General features: G+C 41.9%; 1 protein-coding gene across 4 annotated transcripts in view; it reads right to left on the bottom strand.

Moving 5' to 3' along the window:
• DPP4 (dipeptidyl peptidase 4) overlaps positions 1–20,873 on the bottom strand; it is a 78,246-nt gene that overhangs the window by 30,373 nt on the left and 27,000 nt on the right. For all 4 annotated transcript variants that reach the window (XM_068545001.1, XM_068545000.1, XM_068545002.1 and 1 more), the window contains exons 6-12: positions 17,894–17,946; positions 17,704–17,776; positions 16,818–16,938; positions 12,347–12,507; positions 10,780–10,892; positions 3,859–3,994; positions 1,753–1,797 (exon numbers count right to left, since the gene is read on the bottom strand). In XM_068545001.1, coding sequence (XP_068401102.1) covers positions 1,753–1,797; positions 3,859–3,994; positions 10,780–10,892; positions 12,347–12,507; positions 16,818–16,938; positions 17,704–17,776; positions 17,894–17,946 — 702 coding nt within the window. The remainder of the gene's footprint in view (positions 1–1,752; positions 1,798–3,858; positions 3,995–10,779; positions 10,893–12,346; positions 12,508–16,817; positions 16,939–17,703; positions 17,777–17,893; positions 17,947–20,873) is intronic.

The raw sequence follows: 20,873 nt of genomic DNA, 5'->3' as shown, positions 1-20,873 counted from the left end.
CATTAGCCTTTCAGTTCTAAGAAGTCAATTTCCTCGATGTCACAACGTGCTCTCTTGAAACAGACTAATATTATTTTTGACTGTTTCTAGTTGGAGGTGGTTTGTAATTTGAGGGATTTCCCCCTCCCCCCTGTTTCTTATACATAATTTTTTTGAAAGTCAGACTTAGAAACTCTTTAATCATTTCTGGACTAGATACCATAAGGAATGTCTGTCGTATATTTCATACGGAAACATTCATATAGCTATCGTCTCTATTATAAGCCTTTCCATTTTGCTAAATAGGATCAACAATTTACCCAAAAAAAAATAGTTGTATGGAAATATAGAACAAAATTTCCATTTTTTACAGTTCGATAAAAGATAGTTCTCAGAACATAATGTCGTTTAAGCAGAAGGGGATCTATCCCAGCCTGAAAGGAATATATCTCTTTACGACTTCGATTTCCTTACTACATTTGAGAGCAGGTAGGAGATGGTCTTTTAAAACTGTTGGTTCACTTCACTCTCGCTGTTTCCTCGCTCATCAGCTCCCATTTTGGGAAGGAAGAAAAATGCTTCCCTCTTCTATTTAGTGATTCAAAACGAATGCATTTATGGAGCAAGCCGAGGCGTGCAGTACACTTGGTGTTCTCATTACAGAGCTCGGAAACACATTCCCCTCTCTAGACCTGTGTTCACAGCCTTATCTTTTTAATACATTTCCCTGTTTCCCCTGGATGGAGTTGTGCCTAGTAGAAATGTGTGAAAAGTGGCATCTGTCTGGTTAAATACAGAGAGGAAAAAACATATTTTTTTCAAAGAGTCGTGAGGAAGTGTAGCATGTCTCTTGCCATGGAGGAAACCACTTTTCATGTTGGCAAACCTCTCCCCTCTGCCCAATCAATGCCTGAACAAAAAGGACGTGTGAATGCTAGGGGGCTCCGAGCCCAGCTGGAAGGGGTCGCATTTCTGGACCAGGGGGCTGCCCCTCTGTGTTCTGGAAGACGAGAAATCCTTACGTTTTTTATGTCACTTTGTTTCCCTCTTAAAGGCGCTTAATAGAAGTGGTCGTACAAATTAGGGGCGATTCATTCTTCCTCTTTCACACGCGGTGCCATGATGGCTGCAGTGCCTTCGTCGGTTTGCTTCACGCCACCAGCTTGTAGCAACGTGGCTGCTAAGTCTGCACAAGGTGTAGCGTGAGGCATGGGAAGTCACGGAGGGTCACGTCCTTCCTTGGAGAAAGTTCTGCATCCAGGGTATAGTAAAGTGTGAACCCACATGTGTATGATTCCTCCAAAGAGAGGTGCATAGCGGGTGTGGTGTTGAGTGTCACTGCGTCCCTGCTGGAGGTGGTCCTGTCCCCTGCGTTTGTGCAGAGGCTGAGGGCGGAAACCGTGTTTTCTGCCGCCGAAGCGCCTAACTTCGAACCTGAGGTCAACGAGGACAATTGGTATCTTGGCTGCCTTTCAGCAACGGTTGCTTTTTAACTTTCCAGGAGCTAGAATTTGCCTAGAATATGTCTTTTGTTTTATCTGCTCTTCTCTTGAATTTTCACTCGTCCTTTTACTTTTTCCAACCAAGCATGTTGTATATTCTCTACAAAAAGACATCTCTACAGGGCGCATTAAAATATCACGTGAAAAAAGGTCAACTTCTGTCTCTATTAATAGCAAATAACATAGAGGCCTCGTTTGGTATATCTGCATATTAAATAGCTCTGAGTATCTGATGCATACGACAGAAAACCCCATAACTCTTACAACTTACTCTTCCAACCCAGCCAGTGGTACTCATTTCAATGTGTTGCCGTCCCTAGGGAGGGAAAAATACAGAGAGAAGTGAGATATGAATTCTACTCTTTAGCTGCAATTTGTGGCAATATAAGCAAGACTGTACTTGTAATAAAATAAATGAAAGCTATCTCCATTCACATATTTGTATTTATGATAGTACCTTTTACATAGCTACATTAGAACATTTACCTCTCTTGCCTAGAGCTCTGTCCTGGATGTGTAACTCATAAGCCGTCCTGCAAGCTCCTCCACATTTTCAATTCAGCAAGGACAGAAGTATCTTTCCCTTATCCCCACCAGCTTGTTCTTACTCCTTCGTTCTTCTCTGGGTTAGCTGCACCATCACCCAAGCCAGAGACCTGGGAATCACTCCAGACTCCTGCTCTTCTCACAGTAACCCCCTCAGCCCTTGTCGTCTAGTTCTTTGACTTCTCTTGTTCTTCTCCACCATTATTGCCTTAGTTTGTGTCCTGTCGGGTTTCCCAGGTCCATTGCCCTGACCTCCTGGTTGGAAACCCTGCTGCTCTGCTCTCCTTCCCGTCTGCCCTCCACCCTGCTCAACCCACAGCTGACCTCATCAGGCAACAGATAGTTCTATCTCATTATAATTCTTTCCTACTTAAAACCCTGAAATAGCTCTAAGTGTCTTACAAGGTAAGGTCAAACTCCTCAGAATGGTGCCTGAGCCTTAGCATATATCTCAAACCTCAGTTCTCACCATCGTGCCTCTGCCTCAGCCCCTAGTCCGGCGTACCCCCAGACCCTGCAGGCTCCAAGCCCTTCACCCCAGATGCCTTTGCACAGCCTCTGCTCCTAGGGTCCACATGCCTTCATGCTGCCCCGAATATGACAACTTACCCCAGGCTGCTCTAGTCTCCTCCGTGTCATCTCCCATCCCCTTCTGCCTACCCCCAGGCAGGTTGATTATCTTCTTTTGCCCTACATTTCCTTTGTACCTTGCTTATACACTTTTAGAGCACATTTTCCTGATATTGAGATGATTTAATTGGCAGGAAGCAAAGAGCTTGGTTTTTTAGTTTGGATTCTGGCTGTCATTGTGACCTAAGCAAACTCCTTAACCTTACCGAGCCTGTCTCCACAGTGTCTGGCTACTGTGAGTGTTCAAGAAATGGTAACTATTATTATTGATTTTCATAACAGTCTTCCCTACTAGAAAATAAACATTTTAGGGACAGGCATGCTGCCTAATTTTTTTTTTTTTTTCCCTCCAGAGCTATGCACAGAACTTGGAACAAAATAGGTATTCGATGATTGCTACATAAGTAATGAATGAGTGCATCAAGATACAGGGGCAGGCGGTGGGGGGCAGGATTTCTGAGGCAAGAATCTGCCGTGCGCCCAAGCAGGGTGGAGCAGGGAGAAGAGGTGTGTGGGCACAGAGCCCATTACCAGAAAAGGGCTTGTAGAGCTGTCCTTGACATATGCCAGCAAGCCTCCCCCAGGCTCTACCCCTCCTGAGGCTGTAGGTCCCAATGGGGCTTTAATTTTGATCCACGGCCTATACCTTGTGGTCTCTGGGCTGGAAAGGCCCCCAGCACTTCAAGGTTGGATTAACACTTGCCTTTGCCTTAATGTTGCCACGCTCTCAGCCTGGAAGTTATCTATTTACTTTCTAAAGCTGTTTACTGCTGAAAGATAGTCACAGTGCGGTAATAGATTTGCGGCCTCTTGATATTTGTTTTGCTTCACGTATACTCGGCGAGTCACTCCCCATTTCCTGAAACATGCTTCCTTGACCTTGCGGCCCCTGGCTTTCTCGGACTTTGTGAATTTTGACATCAAATTCTATTTTCTGGCTTTCCAATCACCACCACCCTTTTCGCAAGTGATAGTCTCTATAACTAAAACAGTATGACTAGTGAGAGCCGATGAGCTAGAAGTACCACCGGGTAATATCAAATTATCTAAAAGTCAGTCAAGACTTACTCACTGCCTCAGGGTCAGACACAGAGAAAGAATAGAAACTCAAGCTGTATTTCCTGATAACACTCTCCCTGTTTTCCTCCAGCCCTCAGACCACATGTAGCTTTGGAAGCAGAACATCCCGATTCAGCTTTACCACTGAGGAAATCCATCTTCCGGTGGACTCTTCGTAGTCACAGATATCCATGACCGAATAGTTCTGAATCCTCCGGATCCACTGCAAAGAAATCCTTTCTTCGGTTACCCATGTCACATCACACAAGTAGTAATCCCTGAAAGGAGGGAGGGAAAGAAGGACGGAGGGATGGAGGGAGGGGAGAGAAGGAGGGAAGGGAGGGAGGGGAGAGGGAGAATAACTATTTCCAGACCTTGGTACAAATAGACGTTCTGCTCAATGAAGTCAATCTTAATAGGAATCCAGTTTTAAATAGTTGTTGAAGCCATTTAACACCGTAGTATTTTACCCTTTCTTAAAGCTTAAAGTGTAATTTAATTTTGAATGGAAATGCAAATATATCTGACAGGAAGAACAACAGCTAACATCCCATGGAGGTGTAACATACATGCCATGGCTCAGGACTTCGCAAGCCCACAACTGGCCTTTGGTGGTGCCAGGGTGTCAAGGGTGATATTTTCCCATCTCTTTTCTGCTGTCTGGTGGGGCCATTACAGGGAACCCAGGGACACTGGTTGAGATTTTATTCTTTTCTGGTAATTTGATATGTTTCTCTAAAACATTCTTCCAACTAGGGAGAAACTACAGTTGACCCTTTTCTCAACTTCATTTTCAAAGGGGAAAAAATGGACTCACATCTCTGCAAAGTTTGAAAACCAAATAATTATATCCTACAAATCTTTTCTCAAGTGTCAAAATATAAATCGTGTGAAGAAATTAAGGAAGCTTTTGGTATTTTAACATAAATTTATATAAATAGAGATATCTCGAGCGGTACATCCTTGTCCAACAAAAACCTTTACCAGTGTTTGGAACTACATTTTGAGTGATAAGTGAGATGCATGGAATTCCTAATTTACCTTTCTGCTAGCCTCCCTAAATATTTGCTCTGGATAATTTATTTTATTTTATTTGCTCCCCACACCCTCGTGCGATTTTTTATGACTCTTCTTAAATCATTCCTGTCCAGTGTGTGATCAAAACCTTGCTCCCAGGGGCTTCCCTGGTGGCGCAGTGGTTGAGAATCTGCCTGCCAATGCAGGGGACACGGGTTCGAGCCCTGGTCCGGGAAGATCCCACATGCCGCGGAGCAACTAGGCCCGTGAGCCACAACTACTGAGCCTGCGCGTCTGGAGCCTGTGCTCCGCAACAAGAGAGGCCGCGATAGTGAGAGGCCCGCGCACCGCGATGAAGAGTGGCCCCCGCTTGTCGCAACTAGAGAAAGCCCTCGCACAGAAACGAAGACCCAACACAGCCAAAAATAAATAAATAAATAAAATTTAAAAAAAAAAAAGAACTGTACACTGTCCAGTCTGCACGACTGGTGTCCCTTGAACACCCTGTGAGGTTTTCCACATGCCTCCCTTGTCAACCTGCCCTTCAGTCTGAAATGACTGTCATGCTTTAACTTCTTCAGGATTTACTCAAATATCCCCCGCCCGTGAGGCTTTCTTGAAGACCCCCTCCTTCTACACCGCTATCAATCACGGGTCTCATGGTGCTTTTCACGAACCGCCAGGCTGCGGAGTCTGAGAGGGTGAATGCCGCTTTGCCGGCCCAGGAGCAAGGGCGCCTCATCTAGTCTAACTGCCCGGTACTGAGCCCAAGGCAGAGGCGTTAAGTGAGAAAATGGAAAGGCAAACCAGTCATCCCCGGGGTGGGTAGGGGATAAATACTTGCAAAGGGAATGGAAGAATGAAACGCCAGATAGAAAACAAAAGTTTTTGAAATGAACTCTCTAGACCTGGGGTCAGAACACTTTTTCAGAAAAGGGCCAGCCAGTAAATAGTTCCAGCTTTGCGGGCTACATGCTCTCTGTCACAGCTACTCGACTCTGCCTTGGCAGCACCAAAGCAGCCAGAGACAGTGCGTAATGTATGAGTGTGGCTGCGTGCCAACGAGATGCTGAGATTTGAAGTTCTTGTAAATTTCACCTGTCACGCAGTATTATTCTTCTAATGATTTTTCTTCCCAACCGTTCACAAAGGTAAAAACCGTTCTTACCTGGGGGACCATCTAAAAACGGGTGGGGGCAGGATTTGGCCGGCAGGCCCAGGGTTGCTAAGCCCTGTTCTATACCAGTAGTTCTTATTGTTTTATGTACCTGTCTCTAGGGGGAAAAAGGGTGGCATGGAGTCTGCGGCCAGCGTTGGCAGGATGCCCTCTTCCCTGGGTGATTCATTGAATTAATCACTCCACCGCATGCAGTTGCTCTTAGTAGTGGTTTTCTTTCCAGGTAGTAATAGGTACCTTATTTTAAGTAGCTTTAATATACCCAAACAAACATTTACACAAATTAGGGGAATTAATATCACACAACAGACCTTTGTTACATGCCTACTCTTTGCAAGGCAGCGGCCACTTTACAAAGGGATACCCTGTGTCATATGACTCTCAAGCACAAGTCTCTCCCAGTGCATTCAAATATGATTTGCTTTATAAAATTCAGTTATTCCGTCTATATACACTCTCGAGGAATAAATAGATTTCATAGAGTGAGGAGCTTTATCCTGAAAAGAATTAAGAGGGTGAAGCTAACCAGCAATGTTTACCAGAGGGATGGGTGGAGGTTCCGCAGAGGGAATGACTGGGGGCAGGAAATCTGAAGGCAACGGCTTATTTTGAATCCTGATTCCAACCCTGTCCAGTGTGTGACCTTGAACGAGTTACCTAACCTCTCTACACTTCTGTTTACTTGTCTGCAAAACATGAACTCTAACATTCCTCCCGCATAAGGTGATCATGAGCTTTATGTCAGCACTTAGATGAGTTCCTGGCCCACAGTAGACTCCACATGGGTGTGAACTGTCCTTATGTACAGAAATTACTTCATTGCTTTAGTATTAAAATCAATCGTACTCCTCTTGGACTAATCCTGTTCCAGAAGTTAGAAGAGCTTGTTGAATCACGGTGTCTAACCTGGGAAAGGCAGTCAGTGGCTCAAGGGAAGGCCAGGCTGCCTGTACGGTCCCTGGTTCCTCTTCCACCCCTCCCCCAACCACTCTAACCAGTCTATTCAGTATGTGCCTCTCTGTTTTTACAGAATAGAATTGGCATGTTGTGGAAAGTATACGTGATGATCCTGCTTGTTGGATTTTTCTGGTCTTAAGTGGGGACTTAAAACGTCCAGTAAAAATTACAATTAAGCCCTTGGTTTCCTTATATCTTTTTCATGACTCACTGACATCCTGGCCTGGTGTGATCGCAGCTCCAGGCTGGGTTTTGCACCCTCATTCTGTCTCCCCTCAATTCCAAATCCTAAAGAGAAACTGATTGAAGAGAAGCGTGTTTATATAAGAATTCAAAATTTACAGCCCGCTCCACTGGTGAACCGCCTTCATGGAGCCCTCACAGGGTGCAGAGTACACCTTGGGCTGTGGAGAGTGACAAAGGTAGTGGAGGATACAGGTTCATGAACCTTTGATCTAGAAGTGGGCAGGGAAGATGCCAGATGCATGTGAGTTTCCTGGCAGACTTCCCAAATTCCATCGCTCAATGTTTTCAAATGGGGGAAAGTTACTTTCATATGGCTGATTGCTGAACCTGAAGCATAATTTTTGGCTCTTAGTAGATAAGGTTATTTAGTACCAGGAGACCCACTAATCACGTTAAAGGGTTTTCTTCCCACCTCACCTGCCCCTTTCCACTAGGCCACTTTAGAAAAGAAGAAGGCTATTTGGAGTCCACTTTCCTAAAAGAACCCTTGGAAAACGTGTGCATGTGTGTGGAGAGCCTCATCTTCCTGTAGGATTTCAGCTGCTGGATGCTCTGATGAAAGGATGAGGCCTAAGGAGAAAATTAGTGATGGGTGCGCGGGCAGAGGAGGGCCTGGCTCCAGGAGCGAGTGAATTACTACGAGACAGGACAGAAGGTGCTGGGCAGCTGAAGAGGCATAACTTGCCCGCATTAACTTGGCCCTGCTGATCTCTGCATGAGGCTAGAAAACGAAGCACCACCGTGTACTAGAACATTTTTCTCCAGAGGGGCCCTCAAGCCTGGTTTTAGCAAAGCTGCAGCTGTACTGGTGCTAACAGAGACCAGAGCTGGGTTTGCAGTTTCATACACAGCACATTCCTGTAGCATTTCCAGAAATGCTTCTTTGGTGAAATACGTTCCCCAGAAAATACCCACAGTGAGTAAGGCAGCCCTCACCACGAGTGTGGCGTAAAGAACTGCAAAGAACAAAGACTTAAGGATTCATTCATATAGGGTGAAAAATAAGTCCTTAAACTGCTTAAGTTTCCTGAGCTCCGAAATTCACAACTGTGCCTTGGAAAGTGATTTCTAAGTGGGAAAGATGCCATCTCTTCATCTGTGAAATGGCCGTGAAAATGACACCATAGGCAGCCTGTGGGTAATAAATGAGACAACGTGAGTCCCCAACATAGGAAGCACCCAGTACATTTTAATTCAACTATTCTATTACTCTGGCCCAGCAAGTGTGGGCCTCTGTCCTATTCCCAAGCTCCCATGCTAAGTTGCTGTGTGATCTTAAGCAAATGGGTCTACCTCTCTGAGCCTCAGATCTCTCCTCTGTGTCTCACAGTGGTGTTCTGAGTGTGTTCCGGAACCCCGGTAGGTTCTGTCTATTCTGAGACTCCTGGGGGAAGGAGAAGGCACAGGGGCTGGGCCTATAACCCGAGCAGCCACCTGCCGTTTGCTTACTGGCACCCCACCTCTGTTGTATCTCACTTGCACAAAGGTTTCTCGCTCCTTAAAAACATTTGTAAGGTCCAAAGCCCCTTCCAGATCTAAAATCTGTCAGCGTGGGAGCTCACGGCTCATCCTCCCTTCAGACAGATGTTGGGCGTAGACCAAGAGGGCACTCAGGGCGTGCTGCTCTTTCCCGGGCAGCCCCGAGCTTGTGCACGCTCGGTGGCCCTCCCACTCCGGTCCTCCTCCTCCCCACCGTGCCCTGTCCAATTCGCTCATTCTCCAGGATGCTTTCTTTGATCCCCGGGGTCACGGAAAACCCATCTCCCCCTCCTCAGGATGCCTCCAGCCTTTTGTTTATGCCTCTGTCGTAGGCGCTCTGGGAGTCATTTATTGACATGTTTTCTATCCTCCACCCCGTCATAAGTGCCAGAAGGCAGACTCAGCCCTACAGGACATCTGTGAGTGTAAACAGTGGGTGCTGAATCAATGCTGATGGAAGAGGTGGCTGGACGGGACCAAAGAGCAGATTTTAGAACCTAAAAAAAATATTTTTTAGTTGACTGATAATTAATTTTCCCTCGGAATAAACAGGTTAATATAGATATTTCTAAGCAAGTAAATGAATTAATAACCACAGAGCAAAGCCTCCAGCATGCCTGATGTAGTAAATGCAACCCTGAGAAGGAAAATGCTTCCATATGGCTCTGATGATAACTTCAGGCATCTGAGGGCACCAGCTGAATTCACACAGAGGGAGAGAGAGGCACCTCGAAGAGTGCTTACAAGCTCTTTCTTTCAAGTCAGAAAGATTTGAATACAGCCCCTTACTGGGTCATTTTCTTAACCTCTAGGCCTCATTTTCTTATCTGTAAAACAGTCATATAATAATAGTTGCTGGAAAGAGTTACTTAAAGACTAATAAGATAAAGCGTGTGATGCCCTGTGTCTGGCACACAGAGAGTGCTCAATAGATGCTAGTCATTATTTACGAGCAATGATAAAACCAACATAAGTAATGGAAAAGAAGAGAGAGCAACCTGATGGCCAAAAGTTTCATGCAGTTTGGTGCTTACAGGAAACTAAAGGAGGGGCCGAGAGTTTCAAACCACCAAGGATCATTCAAGCAAATGACACCTGGAGGCACATCGGTGTCTCGGGGGTGCCTAAAATTAATCCACGGTCTCCCTGAATTACTCTAGGTCTTACCAGGCCCCGCAAAGCCCCGTGTGACCTGACCTTCCTCCCATCACTCTCCTCTCCGCCCAGGTGCTCCAGACTCTGTGGCCTCCTTGCAGGGCCCCTACTGCACCAAGCACGCTCCCTCTGCAGGGCCTTTGCACCTGCTCTTCCTCTGCCCGGATACCGCTCGCCCAGCTCTCCATGGGGCTAGATCATCCCCTCTTCCTTCACATCACTGCTCACGGGCCTCTTATTAGAGAGACCTTCCCTGACCTCCCCTCAACCATCAGCATCACGCCTGCCCTCCTTTGATTGTCTTCACGACATTTCACATAACTTTACTTGTTTACCTGGCTGCTGTCCGCCTCCCCTACTTGAGTGGAGGCTCCATGACACCAGAGACTCTGGCTGCCCTATTCATTCTGCAACCTCACCCCTGGAAACCATGCCCGGCATGAAGGCATGAAGTTGGAACTCAGCAAAGAGTGGTCAGGCCACCCAAGATGGCTGTTCTCTTGCTCTCTGTACATCCCCTGCTGGACCAGTCCCTGCTCCACCTAACACCTACTCCCCCGAGGAACCTTCCTACATACTCGCCCCAGGCTCCAGCCAGTGACTCTTAACAAACAGGAGGTGAGGGGCGTGCCTCTCCGCTGGTTTCCTTGGTAAATAATGAGCCAACCCGATGTAATCCTCCCTATAACTGGCAATCTCCTCTTCCCCCTGGGAGCGAAGCCTGCTGCCACGTCCTGCCCACCGTCCACAGCAGCACGCTGTGGCGTGTCGCTCCAGGACCTTGCTTCAGATGTGTAAGCTCCCGCACCCATTAAACCACGGATGTCTTTGTTCCTGACTCTGGGTTATTTCTTTGGTCTTAAAGCTGGGCAAGTGCAGCCCAACAGAGTGGTTGAATGGAAGAATGAATGATGGGCTGGGCCAGGTGACACCATGAGATACTGCCATTGGTTCTGCCATTCATTTTGAAAGTGTTCTCCCTGGGAGCTGTGGAACTGTTTACAGCACAAGCATTTGGGTCAAGAGTCTTACCCTATTAACACAGAAGCAGGAGGAAAGATTTGTTGGGAAGTTGCATTGATGTCTGGGCTGAGAGTGGTGGTATTTACAACAAAGAACTTTACAGTTGGGTTCACAGCTCCTGCCTAGGAAAAAAACAATCACAGAATTGGTATTGACAACAGATACATACATAACATCATCACACAGGTTTAAAGCTGTACAAAAATGTCTGCATTATGGCCATAAAATTATAAACAATCAGACACTTTCAAACAATTTAATACAGATAAAATGAACATAAAGGAGAGTCATGAAATGCAACCTTCTCATGTTCAGGCAGAAATACATATATGACTCCCGTTTAAGTAATGAATGCTCATAATTTATGCGCTTTGAGCAAAAAATTTGTTAAAATCAATTCTTTTAATTTGTAAATATACCCTGACTCCAGAAGACAAGAAGACTGATGGCTGACCACTAGGAAGAATACCCTGGGTTCAGCCAAAGACACAATCCCCCAGGAAAATTAGTTTACCTGAGCCGAGAGCCAAAATGCTAATTAGGAAGCCATCACTTCCACTCCAAATTCAGGTTCAGTACTTTGGAGTTTTACAATCAATGTTATGACAGAAATCTATAAAATCGTTTTATATATACACATAGATTTTCAATTGACAAATTAGTTAGAAATAATATGATATTTTTAGTGAGAACACTCTATGGTATTTCTTTGCCAGTTGCGCTCTTCAAAAAATAACATTCCACTGAAAATACATCTCCATATTTAGTCTCTGATTTTTTTCCTTTTAACTTCCTCTGTCTCCCTAAAATGGCAGCTCTTCATAAAGCAACTTGAGGGAGTCGGTAAAAATAAAAATCCCTTTTCCCAAATTGCTTACAGCAAAAACACTTTCCTATTAGACTTTCCTATAGATGATACTGTGGCCATTGTTATTATGACACTAGTGAAGCGAAGAATCCTGGTTCCTTCCTAAACCTCCCTCTTCCTTGGCTTATACTGCTTAATAAGGCTCTTCAGTTTTCATAAACATGCATCCCGGAGGGGGAAACAGTCTTGAAAACCAAGACATGACACTATTATTCCAAATGTAGGATGGGTGAAATTTACATTAGTGCCAAATCTATAATAGAACTACTAAAACTCGTGTATCTGTTATCTCAGATACTCATGTATCTGTTAGTTAGTAATACCACCTGATATATAACCCCGCTCTTCAACTTTATCTAGGGCACAATCCAACTTCTACAAATGAGATGAGCCTGTGATTCAATCACAGCCTCTCTTTTCCTCCTTTCAAACATTTTCATTCCCCCTACTTCTTTCAAAAGCATTTTCCCCATCTTTTTCGGCTTGTCATTCTTCAAAGTTTTTGGAGAAATTACAAAACCTTAAATCACACTCTTTCCTGGGATAATAAAAATACTTTAAAATTGCCACATGCTGTTGACTTCAGCAAGAGTAATCACACAAGCTGTTGAAGAGAGACTGACAATATTTTCATTAGCAGGAAAGGATTAAATGAAACCATTCTCTTCCCATCAAATCATGGAACCACTATATGAACGGAACACAGACCTTTGGATAAGGAATCTGCATGGTCTTTGGGTACTGCAGTGACTCATCAGAGTAGAAGGAGTATTCAATCAGTGGGACTTCTGTGTCGTTAAATTGGGCATATGCTAAAAAAGTGCCGTTTGGAGACCACCACAGAGCGGAGTAAGTACTGAAGACTTCCTCTGAAAAAAGACAGAAATTGTTCTGTTACAAGAAGTAGCTGATAAATTGGCTTTGGCATTCAAAATATTGTTCTCATTAGCTTTAGTAATTACAGTAGAGTTCAACTAATGAACCACTTTGCATTTGCTGGGCTTCCAAAATCAGAGTAATTCGAACGAATAAAAATAAAATCTTCAAGGATAGAGCTGGATTGTAAAAATAAGTAACCCGTTGGACCACTTTTGAATATTTTAGCACACAATATTTAATATAAACTCTACATTTTTTTCTTTATCTTATAATCCTCTAAATTTATGCCGCAAAACATACTAAAAGTAAATTTCACACAAGGGGCTGATTCTCCTTTCTAATTTTCAAACAGTCAACATGCCAGCATACGCTCCCCAAGTGGGCTCAGTTTGTACTGAGCCCGCAGGGTACTGGTGGGTGGTGTGTGGCTCCAGGCTATCAAACCAATATGGTGCCCAGAGTTTACTACTCTTGGCACAAAAGGTGTGAGAATGATGGATTTAGAATGGAAGGGAGCTCCATGAGACCCCTACCAAGAAACATCTCCTTTGCCTCGTCTAGAAACTGAAGACTCCCTTGGACTAACACCCTCTTCTGGTCTATCAGCTGATGGGTGAGGGAAGACGGTAAGATGGAAGCAAAATGAAAGGAAAGGTTTTGCTTTCTTGAACAATGCTGCACTCGTTCTCAATCTCTGGCAAAGGTAGCTCCGTCCTATGTTTATTATGGAGTCTATTCATGGGACTTCCAATCTCTGCCTCTTAAAATGCCAAAACCTCTTTTACCAACTGGGAATAGAGGATTCAAGTAGACTTGATGGAGCCTCCTAGTCCTTTACACAGAGTTAATCCACACATTTCATGTTGTGCTGCAAGAGGAAAGGTAAAAGCAAAAGCATAAAAACTTGAATATTAGAGTTAGGAAATCATTTATCCCAATCACTTTTCTGATTCTTATGGCTTCTTGACAAGTTGCTTCCAAACGCTTGTTTTCAATTACGACAATGGTAATGGTAGTAGGAGTAACAGTAATAAAAATAACAATAATAATAAAATATAATAATTATAATGATGAGCGGCTGCCATTTAATGCCTGCTGACCATACACTGATAAGTAACTGACATCTATTACCTCGGTTAATCCTCACAATAACTCCTTGTGCAGATGAGCAAAGGGGCAGGCGGGCTTAAAGCGAGGAAGTAATTTACTCAGGAGCACATGACCAATAGCTGTTAAAATCAAGAATGAATCCAGATTTGTCTGGTTGGAGACCATCTTCTACTGTTCCTTCCTGCCTATTTCAGCACTTCTAGTAACAGAAAACCTTCTACTTGATCAGGCAGCCTGCTCCCCCTTTGACTGCTTTCTACGTATATCACTGAGTTACATTTATGCAGCAATTTAGAATTTACAAAACACTTATCTAATTGAACCCTGGGTAAGTCTATGCATAGGCTATTTTACAGAGAGGACAACTAAGGTTTAGAGAGAGAGAGTGAATTGACAGAGACAAGAAGGCAGGCCTTGTGATTCTGAGCCAAGGGGGTTTCTCACTAAGAACTTCTTCATATACTGAGTTCATGTCTCATTCCTTATAGCTTCTACCCATTGGTTCTAATCTAAGATCAAGATGCAATTCCATAAAATGAATACAATGACAGCAAGGTAATGCTTTGTAAAATCACTTTTAAGTACAGGTGGCAGGTAGGAGTCTATGTTTTGAATTAGTAGTTATTTAGAATACTGAACACTTTATCTATCTATTTATTTATTTACTTTTCTTTTCCATTATGGTTTATCACAGGATATTGAATATAATTCCCTGTGCTATACAGTAAGACCTTGTTGTTTACCCATTCTATTTATAATAGGTTGTATCTGCTAACCCCAAGTTCCCAGTCCATCCCTCCCCCACCCCCCAACCTTGGTGACCACAAGTCTCATCTCTATATCTGTGAGTCTGTTTATGTTTTGTAGCTAAGTTCATTTGTGTCATATTTTAGATTCCACATATAAGTGATATCATATGGTATTTGTCTTTATCTTTCTGCCTTACTAGAATACTGAACACATTTTTCCATATCAATGATGTGTCAAAACCATTATTATAAAACTACTCTGGTCAAACTCAAAGTCCTAAGAATGAAGGGATCATGGGTAAGGAGAAAGAAGAACAAAGAAAGAAGGAAAAGATATCCATCCCTTCCTGAAGTTGGCTATGAACACGACGGGTGTCTGTGGCACTCCCACCACCATCCTGTGATAACTCCCATCCTGCCACTCACTCTGAATTTCCTTAGGTACCCCTGGGACCTAGTTTCCTCCCTCTAATAGGATACTTAATTCACTCCATGACAGTTTTTGTTGGCTTCTTTGTCTCTCTCTGGGCTGAATTCCCTGAGAACAACAGTTGGGTAGCATTTGTCTCTGTGTCCCCAGCACCTGGCACAGCACCTTGTAGGTGGTTGGCACTCAATGTGAATTGCACTGAATTAATCACAATTCCCCCCACCCCCGCCACTGTCAACACTATTGCCTCAGGGGGGTAAGGAGTGCTCCATCTTCCTAAATTATTTCCTTCTCTATCCCCTCTCATCTCACCAAAATTCTCATTTTCAGCTCTGGGTTAGGTAAACTACATCCATACTCAAAAGTGACTGTAATGTAATTAACTTCATCCTAGGAGATAAAGTATTATCATTTTTTTTTAAAAAAAGAAAACACTTATTAACTAAAGTAAAATAATAATCAATTAGAAAATCATAAAATAAAGTGAAAACAGAGAAATTGAGAGAGAAAGCTATTTGGGGACCCAGGGTGGGGTGGCGGCCCAAGTTCCAGAATACAGGCTCCTCTGTGAGTGTCCCTCCCCAGTGTGGCACGTGGCCCTGTTTAGACCTTGCAGCTTTGTTTGTCCATTTACTTATGAATCTACAGATTCTCAAAGTGTACTCTCTTTTGATCCCAACAGGTCTTCATGGCTACAGTGGAGAGGGTGGCTCCATAGGAAGGTGATCCGATATGTGGAGAAGCAGGTGTGCCCTTTTCTAAGTATGGAGCATTCGTAAACGTCCAAAACCAATTGTAGGAATTTCCCTGTAGGGACTAAAGTCCCGTTTTTAGAGACAGGCCCACATTGGAACTGTGAAGCCATTCTTCTGCTTGTGAATGGCTTAGTCATGAACAGGCAAAATGAGATCCCTCCAGCTATTATCTACCTTAGAAAGAACCTTAGTGTTGGAGTGTTTTTATCTTAGAGCTGCCCAGCTGTTCCGAGGAAGGGTCAGTCACAGCTTTGGGAAAAGCCTTTATCCAGCTCACGCTGGGGATCCTGGAGGTTGTGCTGTGCTGTCCAACAAGTGTTAAAGATGTTTTTCAATATCTAAGTGACAAGTGATAGTAAATTTCATTGTAAGTTTTAATCAAACACTTGTTTCTGGACCATGGGAATTTATCTTTCTTTTAAAGTGTTTTCTGTCGTTGTTCTTATAATGTTATCCACTTAACTGAACTCGATTTGAACTAGTAAGAACCGAAATTAAGTCATGAAGAAAAACTTCTTTTTTTTAAGTATGAAGAAGAAGTAACAGGATAAAATAAGGATGAGTCTTTAATAAGCATGAGGCAATCTTGTGAAGGGTTTGGAATAGCCTCAAAATGCTTTTTACCTTAGCAACTATAGACATGAAAAATGTCTTCCTAATATTTTCTAAAACTCTTTATCCTTAAAGAGAGAATCATTCTTTTCAACTTTTTCAGTTCTGTTTTTTGAACCCATTTTTTCCTAAGTCTTTCTAATTATTTTTTTTCTTCTTTAGAAACAGGAAATGCTAATTTCTTCAAGTTCCAATGAACACAAATCCTCTATAAAAAAAGGCATTTTCTTACCCTTGACTCCCCAATCTCCAGACAATATTTCGCCATCTTTTGGAATGTTCTGGGAGTATTTCGTTTTCTTTAGTAACTTCCGGGTTAGGTAGGCCCGGTTCGAGAAACATCTGATATTAATCTGGAGGCTTTTATGCCCCAGTAAAGCAGAAAAGCCACCTACACAGAAAGGCCCTTTGTAGCAGTAGAGCAAAGACAATAGGAGCATTGAAGAGACAGTGAGAATGTAGCAGCAGTAGGCACTGTGAAGAGATTCTTGGTCTATGAGAAACCTGGTGTTATGAGTGCTAAAGGAGATTTGATGACATTTTTAAAATGCAACTTATTTTGAATGCCCTTGAATGTTCCCCCATTTTAACTGTTTTTGAAAATGTACCGATTTTCTGATTTGAAAACGCTTTAATGTCTCTACCTTCATAAATCCAGTCAGTTATTCCATTATAGATTACATCTTCTTTCCCGGTCCATGTGATCCTCTGACTTGGCAAATTTGGTTCATTTTTGACATAAATGTCATTTTTCCAAACGTACGCCTAGAAAGATTGGAAAAAAAGATTGATACATAATATATTTCATCCTGGATTTTAAAAAACGTATCATTTATTTTATCCTCAAAAAATATTGGTATGCAAGTGTAATGATTACCTAAGCTTATTCCATTGAGCAGGAGGAAGAGTCATTTACTCCCTCCCCTCACATTCTTAAATTATAAGTATAGATATAGAAGTCCAAGAAGCAGCTCACAACCACGCTATTTGGATACTAAAGTGTATGCGAAGCCTGGGAAGACTGACCACTTCTATAGCATGATGTGTGCTATGCATTTCTCTCCAGGGAAGGTGAGCAGATTCAGGGCAGCTGCATGCCCAGAGGGTGAAGTCAACTACAGATAAACAGTCTGTCTTCCTGTTTAGATTCTTCTGGACTTCTGACATTCTCCTAAGACTATAGCACATGAAGGTATATCTATAGTGACATAGAGAAAGTCACAGAACCATCAGAAAGCAGGAATGCCTCAAAAGAAACAAAACAAAACAAAAACCAAAGTGCAACAGAATTAGAATTTAAGAGTTTAATGAACATTTTCCCAGTAAATAAACAATTCTCTAACAGTAGTTCAGAAACTTTCAGGAATTGTATTTACTGTTAGACTAATAAAATATTATTTTAGGCAATAAAACTCTCTTTGATAGTGACATACTGGCTTCCTAAGTATCTGCTCTGTATCATGGTTAGCAGCTTCTGCATATGAGAGATTTGAGCCATTATTTTTCTGACAAGGGGAGAGACTCACTAACCAATTTATGACCCACTGGTGACCACGTGATCCACTGTGTGTTGTTTGGGATTCTCTCTTCTGTAATTAGCTGCCTGGAAAAAGATAAAGAGAAATATTTCCAAGTGAATAAATCACAGTGGAATTTCTTTTCTTTTTAAATTATTATTATACTAGAAAAGCATAACAGATTTTGGGAGGAAGTCACTGACCTCTTATTTAAGTCATAAATGTCATACGAAGCTGTGTAGGAATGCCTCCATTGCTGCAAAAGAAAACAAACATTTCAGGCTTCTGTGATTTTTGATAGTTTGACCACTTGCTATAGGATCCCAGCTGAGAGATAAAGCCATATAACATTGTATAATTCTCAAATTTTATATCTTATAATTCCCTATCTAGATTCTTAAAATTTTGGAATTAGAAAATATCTCAGAAATCATCTAGTACAAACTCCTCTGGACTTCATCTATAACTTTTCTCTGGCCTCACCTCTGCAAAGGAGACTTCCCAGGACCACAGTGGACTGAGGTGTCACTTCCTGTGCAAACATTATTCCCAGCACTTACCACAGTAATGTTAAGCTCACCTGTTTAAGAAAATGCAAATTTTCCCTTTTCAACCATCTTATTGGCAAAATATCTTAAAGATCTCTAATTCTATTGCTGGTAGTGATGGGGAGAGATGCTTACTTTCCTACATTGATCATGAAAATATAAAGTGTTACAGATTTTTTGAAAGCCACCTGGCCATATGTATTAAAATTGAAATACATGTACCATCAATATTTTAAATAACCATCTCAAGAAGCTAAAAAATGAAAAGCAAACCAAATCCAAAGAAATTAGAAGAAAAGAAATAATAAAGGTAAAAGCAGTAATCAAATAGAAAAAATATAATAGAGAAAAATCCAACAAAGCTAAAAACTGGTTCTTTGAAAAGACTAATAAAACTACTAACATAGAGTAAGAAAAAGAGTATGAATGAATAATATCAGAAATGAAAAATGGGATACCACAATGGGCTCTACAGACATTAAAAGATTATAAGACCTTATTTTAAATGTTTTTTACCTATAAATCTAAAAAGTTAGAAAAAAGGACAGATTCCTTGAAAAGCAAGTTATCAAAAGTGAGACGAAAGAGTGAATCTGAATAGTTTTACATCTAATAAACAACTGAATCCATAAATAACCTCTGTACAAAGAAAACTCCCAGCTCAAATAATTTTACCAGCAAACTCCTTGTCATTTATCCAAATGAGCTGAAAACTTATACCCACACAGAAAACCTACACACAAATGTTTACAGCAGCTTTATTCATGTTTGCCAAAACTTGGACATAACCAAGATGTCCTTCAACAGGTGAATGTATAAACAAACCATGGTCCATGCAGACTATGGAATATTATTCAGTGATAAAAAGAAATGACCTACCAAGCCATGAAAAGAAATGGAGGAAACTTAAATGCATATTGCTAAGTGAGAGAAGCCAATCTAAAAAGGCTACATACTGTATGATTCCAACCACATGACATTCCGGAAAAGACAAAATTACAGAGAGAGTAAAGGTCAGTGGTTGCTAGGGGTTCGGGTGAAAGGAGGGACGAACAGGTGGAGCACAGGGGATTTTTAGGAAAAGTGAAAATACTCTGTATGATACTATAATGACAGATAAAAGTCATTATACACTCTACATTTGTCAAAACCCATAAAACGTACAACACAGAGAGTGAACCCTAATGTAAACTATGAACTTTAGTTAATAATAATGTGTCAATATTGGCTCATCAATTGTAACAAATGTACTACACTAATGCAAAATGTGAATAATAGGGAAAATAGCAGGGGTGGAGGTGAGGTGGGGGTGTGGTGAGGAAGTATATGGGAACCCCCTGTACTTTCCACTCATTTTCTGTAAACCTAAAGCTGCTCTAAAAAATAAAGTCTATTAATTCAAAAATAAATGAGCTAGAGCCATAGCAGATGACTTAGAAGAAGTTCCACATGGTACCACTGAGTGAGAAATGCAATTTACAGAAAATAGGATTCTATTTTTATAAAATAAACAATAACTGAAAAGAATCTCTATCTTTCTAGAATTATATGAATAAGGAAACAAATATAAAATATGGAGGGGTATACAATAGATTCTCAACATGGGATACCTGGGGAAAAGGCAGAGGGGTGAGAAGTAGGGAGCCAAGAAAAAATGGTAAAAAATAAGACTGAAGATTTTTTAAATATATGATCACAGATTTGCATTTATGAAATATTATGTTTATATGTGGATACATATATAAATTAAAGTTATTTTTTTCAAAATTACTTGTCTGTATGTCTGTCTTCCCTACCATACTCCTAGAGGTAAGAAATTGTGTCTTATTCATCTTTAAATACCCAGAGTCTGGTCTAGCACAAGCCACATAGTATGTATTCAAGAAACAGACCAAACTAAAATAATCGAAGTTTACCTATGAGGCTGAAATAGATGAAATAGGTAGCCCAAGACCCCCAGATGTATTAGCAGAGCTGAGACACATCAGGTCCCTAATCTTGAAAAATATTTCCACTTATCATTTATCACCCTCCTGTCCTCTCATGTCAACAAATATTTATTGTCTCCTCTTTTTTGCAAGTCATAACATTCTGTTTTGAATCCTGGATTATTCTGACACACTCCATGCTTGTTTCTGGAAAACCTCTGAGTATAATACTCGCTAGAGCCAAAAGTTGTGGTACAGGCTAAAAATATTAAGAGATTTAAGAAGTTTTGAGATCATTTCAGGGTGACAAATCTATCATGGGTTGTAAAGGGAAATCCAAGATGTTTGTATAATCACTTCATCTTCTGAAACAGACTTATCAGTCTATTTAGGCTATAAACATTGGCACCTATCCTCTTGATTAGGCATTACTGGATAAGACAGGCTCCCTCTTTTTGAGGAGCTCATAGTTGAATGGGGGATATGGAGACATAAACTACAAGAAAAGAATCACAGAGCATGCAATGGAGGTGGGTGGGGAAAGGCAGGAATCATAAATTAGGAACTGGGGAGGGAGAGAGGCTTATGGAAAAGGTGATTCTTGGACTGAGTCTCAGTGGCAGAGGACTGCCACACAGAGAAGGGCAAAAAAGCATCATAGCAGAAAGAGGTTCAAGCACGAAGATAGGAAAGATCATGTTTAAGAG

The sequence above is a fragment of the Eschrichtius robustus genome, chromosome 5, assembly GCF_028021215.1.
Source record: "Eschrichtius robustus isolate mEscRob2 chromosome 5, mEscRob2.pri, whole genome shotgun sequence".
Lineage (NCBI taxonomy): Eukaryota > Metazoa > Chordata > Mammalia > Artiodactyla > Eschrichtiidae > Eschrichtius > Eschrichtius robustus.
Note: the sequence above shows the minus strand (reverse complement) of the source record. Positions and strands in the feature narration are given on the sequence as shown.